The sequence below is a fragment of the Embiotoca jacksoni genome, unplaced genomic scaffold, assembly GCF_022577435.1.
Source record: "Embiotoca jacksoni isolate LCO1_2020_lvr unplaced genomic scaffold, fEmbJac1.0.p SCAF_2, whole genome shotgun sequence".
NCBI lineage: Eukaryota > Metazoa > Chordata > Actinopteri > Embiotocidae > Embiotoca > Embiotoca jacksoni.
Window position 1 is genome coordinate 3,759,661 of NW_027185340.1, and position 23,605 is coordinate 3,783,265.

Sequence of the window (23,605 nt, forward strand, 5' to 3'; positions counted from 1 at the left end):
TCTTTTCTACTTAAATGTGTGGTGATTTAAAAAGATTTATGAAATATTTGAAATATATTATTCAAGTGTGGGGAAAATCATCTTCAAGTGCCGAAGATTTAAAATGACTGACAATTTGTCCAGGACTGGACGTCCCAGGAAATTCAGCCCGATAGCAGAATGCAAAGATTTGATGCAAAAATGATTCTCAAATGTGCTTCAAAGAGGCATAGAATATATTTTAATGCTTAGAGGTGGAGTGCAGGGGCACCATGAGGAACACTGACACCGTCTCTGACCTGCCAGATATCCAACCATATCATCCTTGCTTTTAGTGGAGGTCCCTATCAAGCTTTGAGTCCCCAGATAAACATGAAGCTTTTCCTTGGACCTCATCAGACATGGTGTGAATATACTGTACGCATTCTAGATCAAATATGTAAGTAGTAATAATCAGAAATGTTATGACTAACATAAAAACCCAGAGTGATGATTGTCAAACTGCTACTTTAATAATACGAGTGATTACCAAATTTAGACATCAGATGACCACTCAGAACACGTTTCACATTGAATGCCTCTCTTTACTCAGTTTGAGAGTGGCTTTGTTCCGCTTCCTTCCCCTCTTCTACTGGGCTGATCGTCTCCTCTGGGAGCGGGCTAGAGGCTTTTTCAGACGGGCCGGATGACTGTGAGACTCCTGGAAGTATCCCAGAAGGCTTTGCTGTCCCCTGAATGATGCTCCGGGCTGCCAGCAAGTGTCTGTGCTGCTTGTGGCGCACTGTGAGAGCAACACAAACAGAAATCACAAGGCTGGAAGGAATCTGCCTTGAATTTTTTTCACTCAGCAGTTATTTTGTCTTTTTTTTTTTGTTTCTATTTACAAAGCACATCAATCGCTTACGTCTAAGGCATGTGGTGCTTTTTCATGTGCTTTTAATTATACTGCTACAAATACTGTGGACCCTTTTTCAATTTCTGCTGAGGAAATAATGTCCGAATACAGGAGAATGAAATTATCTTTCAAACCTTGTTGCCTGACATTGATCTTCTCAAGCTCCGGGATAAGGAAGCTGTAAACCAGCTCTGACACGATCTCCTCCGACTGAAGACTGTTCCGGCTGCTCAAACACAAATTATTTTTGTTTATTACTCATTTCTGAATGCAAAGTATCAGCAGACATACTGAGGTGTCCTATTACCTTTCCTCCATGGCATAAGCCATGTCATTGACCTCCTTTGCCCTCCTGCGGACCTCCTCTCTGGCTTGCTGGTCAGCCACCTGATCCACGGTCCCCAAGATGATGTCTTCTAAATACAAATCCACGCTTTCCTGGTGTACCTGTACCACCTGTAACACAATTTTAAAGACACACACACATAGCATTACAAAATGTGCACTGCTCACCCACACACATGTATTAATAACGATCTCCTTTGCCCACTTATAACAGAAATATTACGCGTATACTGTACGTACTTGTTTGAAGATGTCATCTTCTTCTTTGCGCCTGCGCTCCTCCACCTGTCTCATTCCACTCTCTTCAGCCTCTCGTAGACGACGCTCTCTCTCAGCCAGCAGGATGAAGGCATGGATCCTGCGCTCCTCCTGGAGACGAATCAGCTCCTTGGACAGGGTGTCGAACACTTGTTCCAGCTCTGTACCTACCGCTTTGGCCTGAGACGCCTCCTCTTGAGAGATCTGGGGTGGGGGAAGAGAAGGGGTGATGAGATTGTTTGGAGTTTGTAAAATTCAGCATCTGTGGTCTTGTCCGTGTGTTTCACCATGAGGTTTTGTTTGTCTCTCTGTTCTTTCAGTCTCATTACGAGCTCTTTGTCAACTTTCTGTAGCTTCTGCTCCGGCTCCTGCAGGGCGTGTACAGTCCTCAGTTCCTGGATGAGCTCCATATGGTTCTCCTTGCTCTTAAACATCTGCAAAACAAAACAGATGGAAGTCAAAAGAAAAGTGCTTAAAATTGTAAATTCAAGTTAAAAAAAAAATTAAAAAAAATCACCACCCACGACCTGACCTCATACTGGATACTTCTTCCTCTCAGTAGTTTCTGCAAGAGGATTACTGCAAGCTCTGTCTCCTCATCCCCCTATAGAAAAACATAGAAAACAAAAAACAAAACTCCCACAATACACGTAGGATTAATAAAGTAAGTGTTAATTATAGTCAGAAATTAGCTGACCGTTGGTGGCTCCTCCACCCTGGGAGTGACAGGACGAGGAATAAGCTTCTCCTTTTCGAGAAGAATTCGTAAAGCCTTCTCTGCCATTTTCCTTTCCTCCTCCTCTCTCAGGGCCTGCGGAGCCAAACATTGGTGATCTGTTTGTATTTAAAATGCAAGTGATATTCTTAATGAACCTATTCTTTCTCTGCTTTACCTTGTATTTCTTCAACAGTTCCACAACTTTGTTTGCAGGTGGCTTGATCAAAGTCTTGCTGAATTTGGGTCTTTTCACATGAGGCTTCACAACTGAAGCATCGAGTCCTGCCTCCAGCTCTTGTAAGCCTACGGGTAACAAAGAGTTAAAGATGACCTTAACAATAAAGAGACACTGCGGTCCCTGAGGTGCTATTTTGGAAATTAGACACTCAATTCTTAGTGTCTAAAAACACTGCATTCAGACCTTCATATGTGTCTAAGTAGTGGCTTCTCAGCTCATCGTTTCTGGTGTTCCAGTTGGTGAACACTTCCATGCGGATCCTAGGGATGTATGTCTGGAATTCTACGATAACGCCATCTCGCTCCAGCTTCCCCTCCACATTTTTCCACTTAGCTTCCAATTTTCTCAGTGCTGCAGACAAAAGAAAAAGGAGAAACAAATAAGGAGGAATGAAACGAAGGCTTGAATAATACACTCATGATCAGGATATTATAAGAACAACAGCGGCGACTGTCTTACACCTCATGTAGTCATTGTGGATTTTGACTAGTTTGGTCTCCTTGTTTTTTTGGTGATTAGAATATATCTGGATCAGTCTCTCATTCGTGGTGTCTTTCTGAGCCTCGTCTCTTTGCTCCAGCAGGTCCTTCAGCACAGCAAGACGAGTCTCTTGCAACCTGGATGCCACCCAAAGACATGACAGGTGTGCCAGGAAAAACCAAAGGAACATCAGTGAGGAGAAATGGTGTACCAAGATAACTTAATAAGAAATGGATATGCCCTACAAGTCTCGGTTTACGCCAAGGTTAGTTATTGATTATACGTACGTTACTCCCATGCAGTGTATGGTTCTAGCATGGGGGCAGTAGAAACAAGTTATCAACACAAAACTAACAGAGACTTTACCCTAAATGATTCCGATGAGAGGGACGAGACTGAAGAGATATGATGAAGCAGTCGAACATGTGAAATATATTACAACTTGCCCAAGAGATTTGTTAACACGTGGCTTAAATCTGTGCTAAATGCTGCAACTCATTATTTAAGTCTGCTGTAGTTAGAGCTTGAACTCATTTGAAGCGCGGTGCCACTCACTTCTGGATTTCTCCTTCTCTGAAAGTCCACTCTTTGACCTCCATCTCCTCCATCATGCGCCTCCTCTTGTCGAGCTGGCTCAGGTCATCCACCGGAGGGAGGGTAGCCTTCCAAGCTCGCTTGGCACGTGCCCGCTCTATCATTTCCACTTCTGCTAGGCCTGCAGGCAGACCGAAACCTGAGGGCAAATGCCATCACAAAGTCTTGAAATACAATTTGCAGAAGTCTTAAGGGGGCATTAAGGTACAGGTAGACTATACAGCTGACCAATAGGAAGGCTGGAGATCCATGGCTCTAACAAAGTAGTCATAGTTTGAAGATGTGAAACATTGATTGTGTACCCCAGGTCAAAGCTGCCAGTTGCAGAAGCTCCGAGGGAGTCGTCCCAGGTTGTACCACATACTCAGGACTGTATGGGTCTGTTTGTGTTTCACTTTCCCTGTAGTCCGTCTGGACCCCCACAGTGAAGTGAGTGGGTTGTTCCTCAACATGCTTTCCAACAAAGTCTTCTCTGAGGTGACAAAAGAGGGGACATTTTCTACTACCGAAAACAAAACAAAAAAAAGGGGGCACAGCGGAGCACAGATCAGTAATGCGAAGAACTTACTTTGGCAAGTCAAAAAACACATGAGGGGGAAGCTGCTGAGCGAAGGGTAACAGAGGGCTAGAGGAACAGAGATTATATCAATATTCACAGCAGAAACCTGGTCACCGTGGTGGATATCATTCGTTTTGCATCTGGCAAAGATAGCTGCTGAACTGAAATCAGAGCATCAGATTATTGGCTGGTTAATCAAACCGTTTAAAGTATTTCCAGTAATCAGCTCCGGTCACACGGCACTCATCCCTTTTCAGCCACGACTGAGCATTTGGAACAATCCTGTGAAGAAGATAATCCAGAATCACGCCCATAAACTAACAGAATACGCTTTATGTCGTAAAACACCAAACATGAAATCGATGCAGCTCAGTGAGTGACGTTGTGGTGTGGCCGTGTTACCCAGCCAGCTGCTGCAGCGCCTTCATGCGCTGCTCTGTGTGACCTCGCCAGTGATGATCAGCCAGCGGTACCGAGACTGCAGGGTCCAGTTTGAGAGTGTAACGTGGCTCGTTACTGAACATAGACTCAAACTCAGGCACTCTCCTCTGAATAAAGCAGAGAGAAATGATGTGAGTAAATGCATTTCAACAGGCAAAATTAGTTATTATTAAAAAAAAAAAGATATATTATTATCAAGATATTTTGAACAATCTTGTCATGTGCATTCTTAAGAGCTTTAAGTAACAAACAAAAACAAAACATACCTTTACTGAGACAAAAAACGACTGTTACCTTTGACTTGAGGTTGTACTCGTGTACTTATACTTGCACTTATGGCAGAAAATACTCGTTAAATAAAAGAGTTACAGCACCTCGTTACCTCATGTTACCGACACGACATTTGGTAGCTCACCACTCGGTTCTTGGACACATGGGCCCTGAGGTCGGCTCTGTCGTGGTCCACTCCTGACGACACCGTGTAAACCGGATCTGTGGCGAACACGTCAGTTAGTGGCAACCGAGTCAGCGAGCAAGTCCTCATCCACGAAGGTTACTCACCCAACAAGTAGTCATAAAGCCGCTCCCGCCTAACAACTTTGCCGGCGTAATCTTTCTTGGGGACCGTGTGAGAGATAGATACACTCATTTTCGTTTTTGTTGTTGTTGTTGTTGTTGTTGTGTCTGTAACCAATTTCTCAAACGGACAGCTGTATCAGCAAAGAAGTCTGACGTCGTCGGTACTGTTACCATGGAGACGATAAACGGACCAACCGCAGGTGGGAGGAGTTATCTCAAGTGTCTATTCTATTCTATTCTATTCTATTCTATTCTATTCTATTCTATTCTATTCTATTATATTATATTATATTATATTCTATAAGGTACGTAAAGTTAAAAAAAAAAAAAAAAATCTACACATCAGTAAAAATGTAGGTTATCATCAGCACACCAAACCGCAGAAGTCGTGACCTAGTATGATTCTCAGTATGACTTGCATACAAATTCTAAAATGGTTTTTTTCCAGATAGTATGGGAGCAGAAACACGTGTCTTTGTCTGTCTGAAAAGGAAATTTTTTTTTTTTTTTTTTTTTTTTTTACTCCCAAGTGAACTGGTGTCTGTTTTAATGGGAAAATAACCTCTATTAAGTTTCTTTATCCTGAATTTCTACAGTCAACGGTCACCCGAGGCAGGTTTAACACCACCACTGATTCCACCAGGTGCAAATCTGTTTTTGTTTTTGTTTATTAATTTTCAGAAGGCGTAAAGTCCAGACTTTAATGAAACTGGACACATCCGCATAGTGGGTCTATTGCCCGCTGAGTTTTGCACATACAAGGTTGCCTTGGAGGAAAAAAAATAGAAAGTATATCAGAGAAATAACTATCATGTAAAGCAACACAAATTAGAGTTGCAATTAAAACAAATTGAATGTGCAGAACCAGAACTTAGAAAGCATCTTTCTTCCATTGTTGACCTGTATTGACCACCCAGGCCGACTGTGCCTTCTCTGTTGCAGCTCCTAAGCGCTGGAACAACCTTCCCCCCAGATATTAGGTCGTCAGCCTTATTGCCATGTTCACAAGCCGTTTAAAATCCTTTTTATTTTCACTTTAACCTCTACTAAATATTTTTGCGTGATTTGTGTTAGTTTAATCTTGATTTTAATGTCACTTGTTTTTATTGATCAAGTCTGTATGACTGTTTGTTCATGTGCAGCACTTCGTTCAACCTTTGTTGTGTTTTAAATGTGCTAAACAAATGAATTTGACTACACTTCACTTGACTTGCCTTCATAGCTTATTTTTGGGTAGCCAAAAGGTTCATTTTTGACATGAACAGGAAGTTGGTGTTATCAAAGGGAAGCAGTTGCACTCGTGCACACGCACACTCACACCGACATACACAGTCAGCTTTTTCTTTTTTTTTTCTTCCCTTTTTCAGATTTGGATAACGCAGCTGACCAAGGCAACATTACTTCACAGTTGGAAGGTTTTGCAATTTTAAGCTCGTTCCCTTGTCCCGAATGTGCAAGCTCACAGTCAGCTGAATTTCTGCCGTCTAATATTAGATCTCAGAAAAAGGAGAACAGCTGGTGCTCAGTTTTAAGCGACATTATTGCACGTGGCGCTTCCTCATATTATTGTCACACTCTTTTTTGAAACCATCAGCTCAATTAGATTTTATAAAAAGATGCAAATAAAGTCATTTTCTTTTCTTTTTATTATAGATATGAGTTAATTGTTCAACCATTTCATTTACTTTTTGTGAATTCAAAATCTGCATCTAGGTTATGTTTCCACAATTTTTCTACAACATTAACAGACAGGAAAAGCTGACTTTTCATTATTCATCCGCCCACTCTGAAAGTAGATGGGACAGTTAATATCTACATGCCTCTTTGCAAGATGTACTCAAGAACCACAAACTCCGCACACAGCTTGCAGCTCATAACCACATACACACACCATATGTGTTGCTGTTGTCAGTAAATCTCTTATCTGCAAACTAGGGATAGAGTCAGTGCTGACACCCGCTCCCACACCAACAGCAGATAGAAGCGACATTGTGTGCCCGCTGTTGTAACAACGGCAAGATGTTCTCACACCAGCAAATGAGACCACAACAAACCAAACTTTGCAGTTACTCAGCGGAAATGGCTTTTTCTCTGAAATCTTTAGTAATGGGTGTATGGACCAAAAACGAATCTAAAACTAATAATCTACTATTACAAACCTGTCGTATTATATCCCTTTATGACGGATAATGAGAGATGTGGAGATTTACATTTATATTTGATAATGTTTTAAGTTTTACCATTCTTAGTTTATGCCAACAGGATGGTCTAAATATTATGAGCACCTCTCAGCATGCCAATCATCCACCAACACCATAATGCCCATAAAGAATCAACACCTGTGTCTAAGTTTCAACAAAACCCGAACATTATGACCTTAGCAGGGTAGGATTTAAAGTGCTGTAGAATTAAACTGTACTCCTTTTAGTCAGGTGTACCCCTGCCAGCAATGTATTAATATCTGAGGCTAATAGGCAGGTAAGGCCATGTTGAACTTCATGAATACACAAATCATACAGTGAATATGTCCTTAACACAACAATGGGAGCATATTATAGTAATTACATTACATTACATTTCATTTAGCTGACGCTTTTATCCAAAGCGACTTACAATAAGTGCATTTCAACCATGAGGGTACAAAACCCAGAACAACAAGAATCAGTAATAGCATGGTGGTATTGTTTGAACAGTTTCTACCTTTCATAAAGTTGGTCAACACATATGTGTTAAAATGTACTGCTTTGATGATCATGTGACAAGAAAAGGAAACTAGTCTTGACGTATCAGACGTCATCCTGTGTGAGAGAAGAAGGCAGATGTTTGAGTGGAAAGCAGTTTGGAGAGGGGGAAGAGAAAGAAGAAGGGAGGGATTTATTTTTCACATGTCTTATATATTTCTTTATCACAAGGGCTGTCACGGATTTGAGTTTGGTCCGGATGAGGTGGAGGAGCTGCTTTTCTCTCAAACCCAGAGCTTGTGGGGCACAAGTAGAGAAAGTGAAATTGCAAAAATTGATGACGTGACAGAAAAACCGTACACCTCAGTTTGATGTTGCAGTAGACAGCGTTCAGGTGACGGTGAAGTTACAGACTAAACTGGATGTTTTATGGCGTGAGATTCTTTGTTGTAGCAAGTTTACAGAGGAACCCGAAGACAAGCCGAGATGTGGTGTACAATGTGGATTCAAGTCGTAGCTATCTTCTTGAGAGAAGCGTGGAGCCTGGATCCAGGTATGAAAATGTTATTGCAACTGTGTATTTTTTATTAGTGTACAAAACCTCCACAAAGATGACATAGTAAGGAATTGTCTTTGTAAATAAGCTAAATTTTATGGAGTCATTTTTTGTACTTCACAAATGTGTGAATTAAGTTTTAACAATGTCAAACAACATGCAGCCACGATGACAAAATTGTAGTTGATTACTTTGTAATCTCTGAAAGATTTGGATGAGTAATTAATCGTAAATGTACATAAGGTGTTAACCACTCTGAGATTGATGTAACATTGTTGTGGTGTGACTCAATAAATCTGTCTGTGGAAAGAACAGGCATATGCAGAAGCTGACATTAAGGGACAAAACTGTTCCATGGCAGATGTATGAGAAGGTTGCTCCATATTTTCTGAATGATCAAGCACCATGCTGTCACTTGTCTATGGAGTGGAAATCTTTATTTCAGATGAAAGCACTATGATGCAGCTTTTTTTTTTTTTTTTCCACTGTGGGGTTTCTGAAAGGTAAAACAGACTTGAAAGCTGTAGTTTCAATATACCACCTCAAGCACAGCTGTGAGAAGTAAAAAAAGAAAGCTTATTCTACTGTGCAGGAAACTAATTGAGGACGATTATGACAGCAACATTTGCCAATTTTTTTTAATGTTGATGATGTTTAAGTTTTACAAAGATTTCATGACTCCACCTCATTTCTTTTTATTTATTTATTTATTTATTTATGTTTTTACAAAGGCTCAAGAAAAGTGTAGTTTCTACTTCTTATTTAGCTCTGCTGCAGATTGGTCCGACCAGACCCAAATCACTTCACCTTAACTAACTAACTAATTAACTAAACAACTACTAACAGATAAGCTACCTTGATTGTTGCTCTGCTGATTGAACACTTCAGAGTAAATCAGTACTTGCTTCTTACCGGCTGAAAAGAAATCACACTTTATTACTAACTTTTTCCATACGTCCACCTCCGTCTCTGTCAGGAACTAATGAAACCACCTCTGTGAACTCCAACTCTTCTTATCGTCTCCCTGATGGTAAATTCATTTTCTAATTTTTCTTCTTTGCATCATTTGTAACATAACAATTAAGTCAATAAAGATATAAGACCAGCCAATACATAGAAATTGGAACACAACATACATTTTCATCCATCCTTTACTTATGAATACTTATTTTAACAATGGAGCTCTTTTTTTGGTGAAATTAAGTGCAAGAAAAAAAGAAGCTTTGATCCAAGTTACTTGGATAGCATTTTAAATGTAATCATTTTATTTCATTTTTAAATGTAATTATGAACTATAAAGTGAACATACAGATGATTTGCCGCCTCAGAAAAATAAAATAAAACTTTTCTTTTGCTCTGAATATACATTTGAATTTTGTTAGTTTGAGTAATTTTTCTTTTACCAGTTGAAGTTTGAATTAAGTTAAATGTAATTATTATCATCTAAGACTGATGGTAATCAAATATGAGAAAAAGATATTTTCATAGGACCAATTTTCCATAACATCAAACATTGATAATTTTATTCTAATCTGTGTCATGGTTTTAGTCCTAGTCAAATCTGTGTTGCATGTTATTTACACTTTGTTTTATTAATTTATTTGTTTTGTCTATACATGTCTATGTCCAATGCAGAATTGAATCTGTGTTTTATTCTTTAAGTATTGTGTGATTTTAGTGTAGGATTTAGTGTATGCAGACCCAATCCATTTAATCAGTGCAATGTGAAGAAATAATACAACTATGCTATTTTTCAGGTCACAGATACTCAGCTTTCAATCTTGGGAGTGATGGCAACCTCACATGCAGCGATAAGACGTGGACAGAGACAATGTTTGTCATCTGGACAATTCAATTGAAACACAAAAAGTGTGAGATATCCATCAGCAACGATGGTCAAAACCGTGACTCCTGCAATGATGGCAAGTCACTCCGAAACACATCCAGCGCTCAGTCATACCTGCACATCCCAAACTTCTCAGCCAATGATATTGGGGACTACATGTGTGAGTCAGTTTACAGCGGAGGAAATGAAAATTATAAGATCCACGTGGCGATCACGGGTAAGACTTTATTTTCCCCCTTAACACCTTTGCAAATGAATATAACTTCTTAAAGGATCTGTTCTTGATAAAACAGCTATTTGAATGAATGCAGATAGTTTAACTTTTAGATGCTGGGACATCTACAGTGTACCCTTCTGCTGGTAGCACACAATTGGGAAATAATTTCTGTTACTCTGAAAGGCTTTGAAAAGTGACATTTGAAAAATCAAATAGCAATATGCCTTTCTAGATGTGTTAATGTTACCCTGGATTTTTCAGTGACATACTGTTGACAGTTTTCAACTGGAACTGTTTAATACTAAATGTAAAAAAGTAAAAGAAAGAAAAACTAAAACCAAGGCAATCAAATTAAACGACTTCTGCATGGTTAGTTACCACTTCTGTAGGTGTGATTGCAAATACAAGTCTTTTGTGTGTCCGAAGTATTTGTCAAGTCATATGTCTCCTGTTTTGTTGTGCCTGGTTCAGTTCCTCCAGACATATCTGCCTGGTTAGAGCATAAGGACAACAAGATGGTGGCTGTGTGCAAAGCTGAAAGAGGAAATCCTGCTGCCAACATCAGCTGGAGTCAAACAGGAAACTCAACGCCTGTGACAGAGCGGAACGATTCAAATGGTTTTTTTACAGTTGAAAGTCGTCTGACTCTTCCTGAAGGAATGGATGCAAAAAACCTGACCTGTGCTATCAGGCACAAGTTGTGGGCCAAGGAGAACATTCTGGAACCAAAACTCAAAAAAGGTCACCCTTCTACAGACTGGACAGGTGCAAAAGTTTTTAGTTTTTGTTTTTGATATTGTAGTGACATTTATTCTTTGTAATTAGAAATGAAAAGTTGATGTCCAATACATTTTTAACAAATCTTTAATCTCTCACTATGCAGGTTTTTTACTTCGGCTGTGTATACCTATTGTTGTGATGGTCATTGTAGTTTTGGTGGGATTCTTAGTTGTTGTGCAAAAGAAGCTAATAATATTGAGGTAAAAAGTTTCATTTGATAAAAAATTAATTCAAATGATTACTTGCAAGATTTTTTCTGAGTCACTGAGCTGGTTTGTGTAACTTTTGCCAGGCGATGCCAACAGTCGGACATCTCATTATCCAAATCTCCATCGGTAAGTAATGCTCCCGTAACATAATCCGTAGTTTATAATGCTCTGTTTTACTCCACTTTGTTAAGTTTTATTCATCATCAAAACACATCTCTGTGTTTTTCTTTCAGACAGAAGATGTGGAGGAAGTGGAGCCCTATGCTAGTTATGTTCAACGCGTGAACTCTATCTACAACTCATCTGCAGATTTCTTCACATAAAGCTCCCACACATGCATCACAGACGCATAATGGATTTCATGGGTCTCTCTGAGAAACTGAAGGTTGTGAAACTGAGAAATAGTAAAGAGCGAGGACAGCGAGATCAGACATTTCTTATAGGAAAGAGAAGCTTCTCAGTTTAAATCCGTCCTCATAAACCCTTGACTGATGGAGCAGGGGATGTACCACATGCTGCCTACTGTGTGGGCCTCATAGAGAACATTAATAATTACTACCAATGCAATGAACTGCTCAACTGGAAAGTATGACTTCTTGGGCCGGATGCAGCATGCAAAGATGAGAGAACTACAAACTTTTAATGTTGCTGGTAAAATATCGTACATTGACTGTTAGGTAGGTAGGTATGTAGGTATATACTTTATTAATCCCCGAGGGGAAATTTTTTTATGTTAATATTTGTTATGTAAAATTACTCTTATTTATAGAGTGACTGTAAAGAGTTACTCATCTTTTAACATGTTCTTACTGGTGCCAGCCCAGTAAAAACACCACGCACAGAACACATGCAACTCGGTCAAACAACTGCCTCAAGGTGTTGTAGGCAACATGACTTATAATCTGTTTTAATGTATAATCACGTGATTGTGTGTATTAAAATAAATGTATACATGCTGACCTTTTTAGCTGTGTCCTATAGAGTTGGGAAGAAAACGAGTAGTGAAAATAGGAATAAATGAGTGCAGGATGTGACAAAAGTTCATAGAGTGAGACAGAAAGTGTAAATGACATTCAGGCTTTTTCAACACATTGTTTTTTCACTGAAGTTGATATCTAAAAAGATGTTAAGATGACTTTTACATCCTTTTTAGATCTACAGCAAAAAGGAAACAGCTACTTGTCATCTGTTTGGTGATTAAAAGCAGTGGGCCAATAACAGGAGGGTCTGTAAATTTGGCTCAATACTCACAGTGACTGAGAAAATTGAAACTAGAAAAAGGAGACTATTCTGCCCTCTTCTGGTGGATAAGAAGATGTCGTCCTTCATTGTGCTAATACACTGTAACAGTCTGTTAAGATGTCTGAATAATACAAATGATAACAACAGTATTGTAATACGCACTTGAACTTAGAAATGCTGCAATGTTTCAAGTTTGTTTTAAAGCAACAGGCAGGTACCAAAATTTAAACGGATTGTCTGTTCATACTGAGGAAATCCCTTTGTCATGTGGTATTAATTGTCCTCTTTCAGTGCAAAAATACATCTCAAACTGTATCTGAGTTAAACAAATTGTTTGGGTATCTCAATCTTTATGGCACAGAAATCAGTTTCTAAAAGACTGAAAGTCGATTTGATTAACTCCGACTGCTGTTGACGCCTCATGGTTTTGGCTTTTGGCTCTTTCAATGGCCAATATGGACAGAAAAAATGCTCACAGCAAGCAAAACCAGTTCATTTTGCATACGGGCATGTGAGTGTTGAAAATTGTGAACCTGTAAGGCTTCTTGTATTTATTACTGTGTTGTTATTTCCAACAGCATTAGTTGATAATGGATATTAGATTTGCGGGAGAGAACTCAAATCGAATGCACAGCCAGTCTAATGTTTATGTCAACATTTTGTTGCATATTGCACAGCTGCAGCACTTGCAGTTTGTCTTGCCCTCACGCTGATTGCGCTGGTTTCAGTTATCAGAAAGAGGAAACTGTTGTTGGCCACGCAAATGTATTTTTGTCTTCACAACATGTATCATTTACAATCTTTATTTAGTCATCAAACGTTAAAATGATTTCCAATCAAAGCAAAGAACTTCATTGAAGGTTTGACTTTAAGTTAAAGACATCACTGCTGTGAATCCATTCAAATATTTTCTGAGATGCAGCTGATTCATACAACAGAATGAGGAACAAAAATGACACTGTAATCTTTTAATTATATATAAACAATTTGCAGAATTAGGAGTCAATTTATAGTAAATTACTCTACCTTTTGCATTCAGTCAAACATAAATAATCCTGATGTAACAACAGGCTTTAACAAAAAGATATACACACAAAAACAAATAAATACATTCTTAAGGCTTTAATATATGTTTTTTGTATATTTAGGAAGTTCTGAGGAGCTCTGTTTCAAAATGAGGACAAACTCTGAGACTCAAATTAGGGTTTGTGATTTGAACCTTCTTTCAGAAAATTGATAACGTTGTGATGGTACAAATTACACACACACACAATTTGAGCATTTTTTTATGCAAACAGTTGAGCTACATTTTAAGTTTGGACATTACTAATGTTGAAGCTGTTGGAGGCAGTTCAGCATGAGGTTATTATGAAACTTTATGGAGCAATGCTTTAGCTTTGTTTCAACAACAGCCAAAAGATAAAGATCAAACTTCCATCTGCAGTATCACTGCGTAACAACACATGAACTCACAATAGCCAGAGTTCAACAACCACCAAGTCAGTGTCCTTCTTTTGAATCCACTTTCTATTTTAGGGATTTCTTTCATTTTATGGCGGTGAATAAAAAAAGTTCTTAGATTTTTGTAGCACACACACCATTTGGAAGCCAAAAATAACATGCTGAATACATCAATTCTGACACCGACAGACACCAACAAAATAGCACGTAGAAGCTTTTGGTTTCTCAGACATTCAGGTCAGGGTATAACCAACAGTAGCTTATCAGAAGCAAAAAAAACTGCTATTTATGGAGTATTTGAACATTAAGTGCAGTTTTCTTTGACTCCCTACTTTCCATGCTATAAGTGTTAATGTCATAATGTTTAATTAATCCAGGCACAGAACATAAACAATACAAATTTTTAAACTTTTCCTTGTATATTTTGTTGGTGTGCGGTCATCTTCACTTTCACACGCGCAGGCTTTCTCCAAAAACAGAAACTCATGCATTTAGAATAATTTAACACGTGGATGACTTTAAGATTGCGTTCATTCAGGTCGTAGTGAAACAGGCAGTAGCCTTTCTGAAGCTACTGGATTTGCTATTTTGGAGATGTTGCTGTTCTTGGAGACGTTCAGAACTGATGAAAGCTTTTTCCAAGTCTTCAAGCCCAAACAGCAGGTCCACTTTCCTTTGAATTCCTACTTCCAGATGTTATGCTAATTCCACGATGTCTTCATACTCTCCTGACTTTCTTCTGTTAAGGGATCAAGTTTGTCTTGTTGAGGAAGGAACGCAGCAGTTGTGTTCTGGGTGAAGGGTACCTCAAACGTCAAAAGAAATGTCTTTCCACAACTAGCTGCTGTTGGCTGCTTTTTTTTTTTCACTGTTTCTCTTCGACAATAAAGATTTTATTTAGATTAAACTGTGAATTTGACTGCTTAACTGCAAACAAGTTCTTGAATATGACCCCAAGATAGTCAACATTTTCTTTGTTGTTTGTGATATCGTCGACTTGTCCTGCATCTTGTGAAAGCCCAAATGAAGTTTTCGTCTTGTTTCCTTTCACCCCATGAGTACATAATCATCTGCACATTCTTCTTTCGATGAGCACTCAGACTCTGGTTCGAGTTGAAGTGGTGCTGGCACATTAACTGTGGCATAGTCACAATCATCGTCAGTGTTGGCTCTGGTTCTTCTTGATGTATTCAGTGTTGTGTGGTTAATGGCGGCATACGTTACTTCCTCATTAGGCTGTTAAGAGATAACACAAAGAGTGAGGCGGTAAATCATCTGTACTGAAAATATGTGTCACTTATTTTCCAGGTTTCTTTTCTATACAGTGCTTCTGCAAACAGCATGTTTTGGATATGGTTAGTGACTATGACTTCCAATAAACAGCCCCAGTTTCTTTTATAACGGAAGCCTCACACTAATATTCACCCAGTATGCAAATTCAACCTCTGACTGGGGTATCATAAAACCACAGAAACACACCTATGCCCCATAAAAAGCTGGAGTTTATAACAATAAGGATATATATGGTAGACAGAAATACACTCAACATTGACGTAAGAACATTTACCTTATTATCTGTGCTTTTATCATCTGGTGCAGAATTCTCTAAAAGAAAAAATGTCGATAGGTAAAATGCAACAATATTGTATACAGTTTTATGTACTATATCTATAAAATATCATAAACATAAATGCAGTTTTACCTTTCCTTTTCTTCTTTTGCCTGATAAAGAAAATTGAAATGATGAGACAACAGTAAGGACACAGACATTTAGATCAATGGCACACAGAACAATAAAATCTAATACTGGGGGATAAAATGAATTTAAAATACTCAAAATGTTAATTTAACACCTACTAACACTGTAATTATGCCTTTCACATCATGAAATATAATAAAAATGATCTCTGCCACAGCTTTCCAGAGGTGTAGGCTTTACCCCACAGTTTCCTTGACAAATCAACAGTTCAGAACAAGTGCAGCAACAGGAAACACTCGCCTACAACCGACATCTGTCCACATCCTTTGCAGTGACTAATAGCACAGTACGTAGAACTTTTCGTGCTTCTAAGCCCACATATAATTCATATTAAAATATGTATATTAATAATACATATTGTATTTGATATAGCAAAGTTCATTCTTTATATTTGGCTTTGTGCTCGAAATGACACTGGGTGTTTATCTATTCAGTAGCTGCTATTTCCTTGCAAAAACATTTACAGAAGGTGTTAGCCATAAGGCCAGAAATACAACATCAGTTCATTTAAACAAGTGCTTTTAGCTTTAATTCTTATATTGTTCATTTTTACTTTTATATTTGTCCCATTTTACTGTAGTTTAATCATTATTGTCTTAGAAAACTTTTCTGTATATGCAACATTAAAAGGAAAGTTGTATGTTAACCTACATGCTGAAAAACTATCTTGTCTCTGAGTGTCCCTCTACGATGTGTGTCGGAGGGTGGCTACTTACCCCGCAGTGCAGTTCCCCATGATGATGCCACAGAGTGCCTGGTTGCTGGAAAACAACCCAAAGCCTGATACTGTCGTAGATCTCACTGATCTCTCTGCCACAGCAGCAGAGAGAGAGAGAGAGAGAGAGAGAGAGAGAGAGAGAGAGAGAGAGAGAGAGAGAGAGAGAGAGAGAGAGAGAGAGAGAGAGAGAAAGAGAGAGAGGGGGGGAGGGGGGGTGTGTGTGTGTGAGACAAGGGCCTATTTGTGTGGTATTTTGTTTGCTATTTTGGTTTCCTGTACATGAACACCACACACAATGTCTATGAAAAACTGAAATACTGTTCGTTTTAGTCAATTCCCCCGAATTTCTCTCTCACACACACTAAACACAGCAGACTGAACATAGTCTAATGATTTTAATGAAGAATTATCCTGATAAAAACTGTTGGTTGAACCTGCAGCTTTCTTGTTACTATATTTCTAGAAAGACACTGTTGACTTCCATGTTTTAATGCTTTCCACTCTATTGGTGGCAGTGATATCATCAGCAGATTTTTTAAAACATCTGTCATCAACTGGAACTGAAACTCTCTGCATTGCTTGATAGCACAGATAGCTACGATGGACGTAGGTTTGCTGAGCTGACCCTGGCTGTAATGTTTGTACTTGCCCACACTGTCTCATTTGCATGACTTTGCAAATTGTGCAATTTTACTAATGAGTGAAACGAGGAAGTCACTGACTTTTTTTTTTGCCTACATTGGAAAGTCCAGTTTGCATTACAAGCTACGTCTTTGTGAAGAGAAAACATAGGCCTTTATCTGATAACCCAGAGATATTTCTGTAATATGCACCATGCAGTAAAATTAGTTTTGGAACGTCTCAAAAAAGCAACTCAGAATGACAGTTAAAGTTTTAATATTTTCAGCTGTTAAATATCAGATATTTGGGATAGATTAAAACAAACATTACATTGTATGTTAATTAAGTCTAGATAAAACCATACATTCATGAACACTACTACAATATACACGAGAGGGTGCTCTTGAAAAAAAAGTACGAGGCCAATCCGGTCTTGGTTTTTATCTGGATCAAACCTTTATTGAGTGATAGATAGGATAAATTTGATCATTGCAACAGGCACCAACAGAGGGCAAGATTTATAAATAATTGGACTTGTGCTAATCAAGTTTTTAGTAGTCATGTCAAATTTACTTGCTTTAATTCAATGTCAAATTGGATAAATTAGGTAATTGCAAGATTTTTGAAAGGCAGAAGATATCTCTGTCTCTATTTGATGGGTTCTGCATTAGTTGGCGCAGAAATGTTCCCAGTTATCCTGACAACTGACTTTCTGAACCTTTTGTCCCATGGGGCCATAAGAACAACCTTTATAGTGACAGGCTGAACTGAACAGCAGTTCAATGGCAGAAAAATGTCCATTAAGAGTTGCAGATATAATTCTTGGCTCATAACCATTAACAGGTCAGTAAAACAGAAATAGCACAATTTAGTCTGGTTCAGTGGCACAAACATTCATCCACGTAAAGTACATGATACTCATTTTTCCACCAGATGGTGCTGTTGGAAAACGCTTCTGTATTCTCATACAGCGATTCATATAAATATCTGGGAAAAAAGTGCCCACTCACTGCAACAGAAAAAGTGTGTTTCAACTTTCACCATCTGCAGGCCACATAGAAAGAAGCAGAAAAAAAAAACTTTGCTGCTTTGGACATTAAGAACACACAGGATGACAAACTACATCTCCTCCTATGATCAAAAGAAGTAACTGTCATATGGTTTAAGTTTTTTAGAAAGAGGCATGTGTTGAACTTTTTCTTCTAAGCCACAGTAACTTGTCGTTGCAGACTTTTTCATGATTTCTTCTTTGTTTTAAAAGCTGCTTTTCCCCAGATTCGATCCCAAAAGCAAACAAATATTGTAAAAAGCTTATAAGAACATATTAATGTGGCCTGAAGTGCACACTGCTGACAAATATAGGTTGCTTACAATCTTACCATTAGCCTCTATATGTTTAATCATTTTTGCCTAAAATTGATTTCATGTCCTTATATACATATAATTTCATTTACATATGCAGACACGGAAACTTTGTTGTTTCGTAACATCTTGAAATGCACGTGGGCAGGATGGTCTTAGAAAGCGTGTGGGAGGTGAGGAAGTGGTGAGCTCGTCGCGAGTGTAATAAGCCCCTGCAGTAGATACAGTTGATTAACAGTATAACGTCATGAGCATGTCGAGTCTGATGGATAGACTGAACTATCTGATGATACTTTGCTACTTTACATTTGTAGTCGTCAATGGAAGAGATGAAGGTAAACTTTAACATTCTATTATTGGTGATATGAGAACATTATGAACATTTTTAATAATGACTGAGATTACAGTGTAATTATTTAATGTAAGGGTTTTAAATAAATTACCTATGGTACTAATGTAAGTATGAGGGAAGACAGAAGATTCAGGAATGAGGTGGAAACAACAAATTTAATCACCCTGAAATTATTTTTAAAAGTGTCTATTTAATGCCTATTTAATATTGGCAGGAAAAGTTGTCATTCATTTTAAAGAGGTACAAACTCTACTTTTAAGAATGTTTTAACAGTTTTGTGGTTGTTGGGAAACAAGAACGAAGTAAGATGTCACTTTAGCCAGATAACATATAAAGAACAGTGTGGTAAACTTTTCATGAATTCAACACGAGACGAGACAAAGTATTGAAAAAGTGGAGAAAAGCTCTCTTATTTCACAAGTGGGTCATGTGGGTAGTAAAATATAGTGGTCCGTTCTCTGTTGGGTCATATATGGTACAGTTGGTCCCCAGGATGTAACCCGCAATCATTTCAGCCGTTTTCTACCATCTTTCATCAGTTCCTGGAATGATAAATAGTTTCTCATCAAAACAAAGATGTTTAATATAAATTGAATTATACAAGATGATGCCAAGAATGACTTTTGATTGAAATCCCATTCATATTTTTTTTAAATTTCAGGCTTGTTTGCTTCATGTGATGTTGCGCTGATGGTCCGGAGAGGCTCGACATGGCGAACTGCCCCGGGACAAAGTCTGACAGTCACCTGTCCTGTAAAACACTGTGGACAATCGCTGACAGTCACCTGGTGTAAACTCCTCAGCACAACCAACTGCAAACAAATTATTCAAACGGAAAATGTAAAAATTAGACAGGATCACAACCTTGGCATGGGTGAATTGATCTCTTCTTTGAGTTTCAATAAAATTTCTGTTCATGATGATGGGCTATACAGATGTCATTTAATGGGACACAAAAATGAAATAATCAGCCATTCCGTCAACATCTCAGTTTCAGGTGCGCAGTTCATTTTCTCCCTCTATCAAAATATTGAATGTAATAAATCTGATTTCAAGTTTTAATGTAATCTGATATCCATTATTCCCCAAAGACACAAACCATGGGGTTGAAAACTCTGACAACAAAGCAGGTAAGAACCTTTATTAACGATGTATGTGCATTTTAATGGCTGCAGGCTACAACTATTGATGTGGTTGTCCTACTTTTGCAGTTGAGTCACTGAGCGCTGCTGGTGATGAGGCTGTGTCCTGGCTACCCTACTTCACCATCTGTGTTAGCCTAGCTCTTCTGGTAGTCACACTGACAGCGTTAACCCTCCTGAGGTTTTATGGCTGGAAACGTAAGAGCATTCACATGTTTTAACATTTTGGACTACTGTAACAAAATTAATGGTTTTCACCACCTAAAACGTTTGTTTTTTGTCCTCTTTACAGGAATAATGGCCTACAACCACACAAAGGGAAAGGTAATGTATAAAGTTTTTTTTTTTTTCTTTTACACATTAGTTTTTGTACAGATTAAACAAATGAGATATAACATAACGAGCTTTAGAAAGGCTGGCGGGCAGGCAGGGACTTTTCGACAGAGCCAGGTTATTTGTTTTCCAAGTCTGCTGAGTCATAGTAGCGTAGTGTCAAAAAAAATGTTATATGTTCTTATTCATTTTCATTTGGGGGTTTTTTCTTCACAGGACATGTCTACTCACATGATACCAGACCTCCCTAAGTGCAGCACTCCTTCCACTCCTGTCTTGCAAACCCACTTCTCTGCTTCGAATAGCGTGTACTCTCCAACCACTGCAGAAACACATAATTTCCCACCTGCCCTCACACCCACCAGGAATCAGCCTGCTGTGGCGAACACAGCAGGTGGGAGACACGTGTCAGAGAGTGCTGTGTATGCTGTGATCAACCATGAAAAGTCTGGGGTACATGTCAGAACGCTTCCTACCACCACTGAGCAAGATACAAACCATGAATATTCTATCATCAATGTTTCCTGAAGGTGTTTGATTTGTGATGGACATGTACAGATGAAAATGATGGGAAAATGTACATGAGCGGTGTCACGGAACAAGCAGAGGTGACGCTGTGCGCAGAAGAGGTGAACAGAGGAGGCTTGTGGTCATGTAGATGCACAGAGTGTTTTCTTAGACATACTGTATACGTGACTCGACCAGAAGCAGCAAATAATTTATTCTCACACTCAGCTTTGTTCCAGGCGACGCTGTTTTTTTTAAAATATGAATTTCCCCTTCAGTCTTCGCATGTACATGACTTGGAGGGCTTTTGTTGACTTGTTTGACTGTGATGGCCAAAGCTTTGGCAGTTAGACATAAAAAGAATGGGTTATTTGTGCATTCTTCTGTCTGACTGTTCGAAGACTGAAGTTTGGAAAGGATAGCTGCCTTGCAATTTAATCCTTGGCTGATCTGAGACTTTTAAAACATTATGTCCTTTGAAAGGCTAATGGATGTCATGACGTTATGATATATTTTTGCATTCCTTTGAGTTCAGGTCTTTGTTTGGACATTTTTAAGAAAGAATCATTTTCACTGACCATCTTCTAAGATCTGTGGAAAAATACTACCTGAGAGAATGAGAGATAACATATGAGCCCAGTATTTTAGCTCACACATCCGGACCGCTGGGTTTTGGTAACTGCCACCTACCCACCTCTCAACCACACCAGTGTGTTTTTTCTCAAATGTACATGTGTGGTTGACTATGATGTGTGTAGTAACAGATGCCTCAAAAATGTATTTCCCACATATACATACTATCTATTCTGTAGTTTGGGCAATGGTCCAATCATTATGGTTGTCACTTGTCACACATTTTGTGAAAGTTTTGTTAAGACTAGTGTTGATGGGCTTTTTTGAAGATACCAGAAACTACAAGCAATAATGAGAGAAAGAACGAGAGGAACAAAGCCAAAACTACGTTCATGTTTGATTAAAGACAATGGTATAAGCTAATAGTTCCTTATCTTATGGAGTTATGACCCTTTAAAACAAACAAGTAAAGGCCACCTAATCACAACTTTAGGCCTTTCTGTGAACATAAGTTGTGATCAGTTTGACTTGAGAGTGATTTTCCCTCTTACATTTCTCAATTAGATGATTTTATAAGTCAGCATTTAAAAAAAAAAGAAAAAAGAGGTTAAAGAAAAATAAATAATGCAACCACATTTTTGGAACAAAGATGAATATTTTTCGTTCTTCAGATCTAGTTGATTTTCTCAAGCCATGCAATTGTGATACATTTGCTGATTCATTTTGTCTGATATATGCTTATAGTATATTTGCTTGCTGGTGTGTGTGGGGACTACTTAAAAAACAAAGTCACACATTCCTGTTTTATGCAACTGATACGTTAAACAGGCCATAACAGTGAACTAGTAATGAATTGTTTTTGCCGATTTGGTGACTTTGAATTCTTCTTCAGTTCAGTATCAAAGCTCAGACTGTGTTGCTATTAAGGTTGTGGTCAAATACATACTGTTACAGCTTTTATTCATGCTGCCTGGAATTTTATTATCTGCTTGAAAAATGTAAATTGAACCAATAAACAAAATCAAATTTGCTGGGATTGCTTTTTCCACATTGTCCTGCTCACCTTATTCAGCCCTGAGACCACAAATCGCTCATCGCTGCTCATTTCTGAACACACACACACAGAATGTCACATGTTGAGTATTTATTTTCTTTTGGTGATATCCAGATGAGCATAGTGCCCCTTCAGTTGTAAATCCTGACGCTCTAATCCACCGTTCACTAGAAAAATGACATACTGAAAATGTTAAGAAATGCTGCTGAATACATTATACTCACAGGAGCAGACTCCGGAGAGAAAGGTGAAAAGTTGAACTGCAACCCAAGCTGAATGCGAGTCCTGAACATTATGTGGAATAAATCTCTGAGTGGAAATTTTTCATCTCAGCATCATGTGTCTGATCATCACAGCCCACACACAATTTCTGAGCCTACAGTGGGTACAGAAAGTATTCAGACCCCTTTAAATTTTTCATTCTTTGTTTCATTGCAGCCATTTGCTAAAATCAAAAAAGTTCATTTTATTTCTCATTAATGTACACTCAGCACCCCATCTTGACAGAAAAAAACAGAAATGTAGAAATTTGTGAAAATTTATTAAAAAAGAAAAACTGAAATATCACATGGTCATAAGTATTCAGACCCTTTGCTGTGACACTCATATTTAACTCACATGCTGTCCATTTCTTCTGATCCTCCTTGAGATGGTTCTACTCCTTCATTGGAGTCCAGCTGTGTTTAATTAAACTGATTGGACTTGATTAGGAAAGGCACACACCTGTCTATATAAGACCTTACAGCTTACAGTGCATGTCAGAGCAAATGAGAATCATGAGGTCAAAGGAACTGTCCAAGGAGCTCAGAGACAGAATTGTGGCAAGGCACAGATCTGGCCAAGGTTACAAAATAATGTCTGCAGCACTCAAGGTTCCTAAGAGCACAGTGGCCTCCATAATCCTTAAATGGAAGAAGTTTGGGATGACCAGAACTCTTCCTAGACCTGGCCGTCCAGCCAAACTGAGCAATCGTGGGAGAAGAGCCTTGGTGAGAGAGGTAAAGAAGAACCCAAAGATCACTGTGGCTGAGCTCCAGAGATGCAGTAGGGAGATGGGAGAAAGTTCCACAAAGTCAACTATCACTGCAGCCCTCCACCAGTCGGGG

At 38.6% G+C, this 23,605-nt stretch overlaps 4 protein-coding genes across 6 annotated transcripts; 2 read left to right on the top strand and 2 right to left on the bottom strand.

The window, feature by feature from the left end:
- Positions 1–202: 202 nt before the first annotated feature.
- Positions 203–5,223, bottom strand: cfap91 (cilia and flagella associated protein 91). Of its 2 annotated transcripts, none has more exons than XM_069154022.1 (17): positions 5,069–5,223; positions 4,923–4,999; positions 4,469–4,614; positions 4,268–4,348; positions 4,076–4,132; positions 3,810–3,979; positions 3,469–3,646; positions 2,893–3,050; positions 2,617–2,784; positions 2,371–2,498; positions 2,175–2,288; positions 2,010–2,081; positions 1,765–1,911; positions 1,460–1,681; positions 1,182–1,330; positions 1,009–1,100; positions 203–760 (listed from the first exon to the last, which is right to left on the bottom strand). In XM_069154022.1, the coding sequence occupies exons 1-17, from the start codon at positions 5,154–5,156 to the stop codon at positions 564–566; spliced, it is 2,244 nt and encodes a 747-aa protein (XP_069010123.1). In that variant the 5' UTR covers positions 5,157–5,223; the 3' UTR covers positions 203–563. The 2 variants fall into 2 exon arrangements, with proteins under 2 accessions (XP_069010123.1, XP_069010122.1); XM_069154021.1 differs by having other exon boundaries at positions 1,995–2,081.
- A 2,754-nt stretch (positions 5,224–7,977) lies between these two features.
- LOC138200974 (cell surface glycoprotein CD200 receptor 1-A) lies at positions 7,978–12,331 on the top strand. Of its 2 annotated transcripts, XM_069154023.1 has the most exons (7): positions 7,978–8,320; positions 9,300–9,353; positions 10,081–10,386; positions 10,858–11,151; positions 11,270–11,366; positions 11,459–11,501; positions 11,609–12,331. In XM_069154023.1, exons 1-7 carry the CDS (start codon positions 8,254–8,256, stop codon positions 11,696–11,698), a joined length of 951 nt encoding a protein of 316 aa, XP_069010124.1. In that variant the 5' UTR covers positions 7,978–8,253; the 3' UTR covers positions 11,699–12,331. The 2 variants fall into 2 exon arrangements, with proteins under 2 accessions (XP_069010124.1, XP_069010125.1); XM_069154024.1 differs by lacking the exon at positions 9,300–9,353.
- A 1,239-nt stretch (positions 12,332–13,570) lies between these two features.
- Positions 13,571–16,634, bottom strand: LOC138200975 (uncharacterized). Its single transcript, XM_069154026.1, has 4 exons — positions 16,554–16,634; positions 15,781–15,800; positions 15,646–15,683; positions 13,571–15,314 (listed from the first exon to the last, which is right to left on the bottom strand). Exons 1-4 carry the CDS (start codon positions 16,571–16,573, stop codon positions 15,126–15,128), a joined length of 267 nt encoding a protein of 88 aa, XP_069010127.1. The 5' UTR covers positions 16,574–16,634; the 3' UTR covers positions 13,571–15,125.
- A 2,184-nt stretch (positions 16,635–18,818) lies between these two features.
- On the top strand, positions 18,819–22,448 carry LOC138200709 (B- and T-lymphocyte attenuator-like). The gene is made up of 6 exons (XM_069153582.1): positions 18,819–18,873; positions 19,552–19,887; positions 19,982–20,020; positions 20,102–20,230; positions 20,325–20,356; positions 20,582–22,448. Exons 1-6 carry the CDS (start codon positions 18,825–18,827, stop codon positions 20,891–20,893), a joined length of 897 nt encoding a protein of 298 aa, XP_069009683.1. The 5' UTR covers positions 18,819–18,824; the 3' UTR covers positions 20,894–22,448.
- The last annotated feature ends 1,157 nt before the right edge of the window (positions 22,449–23,605 follow it).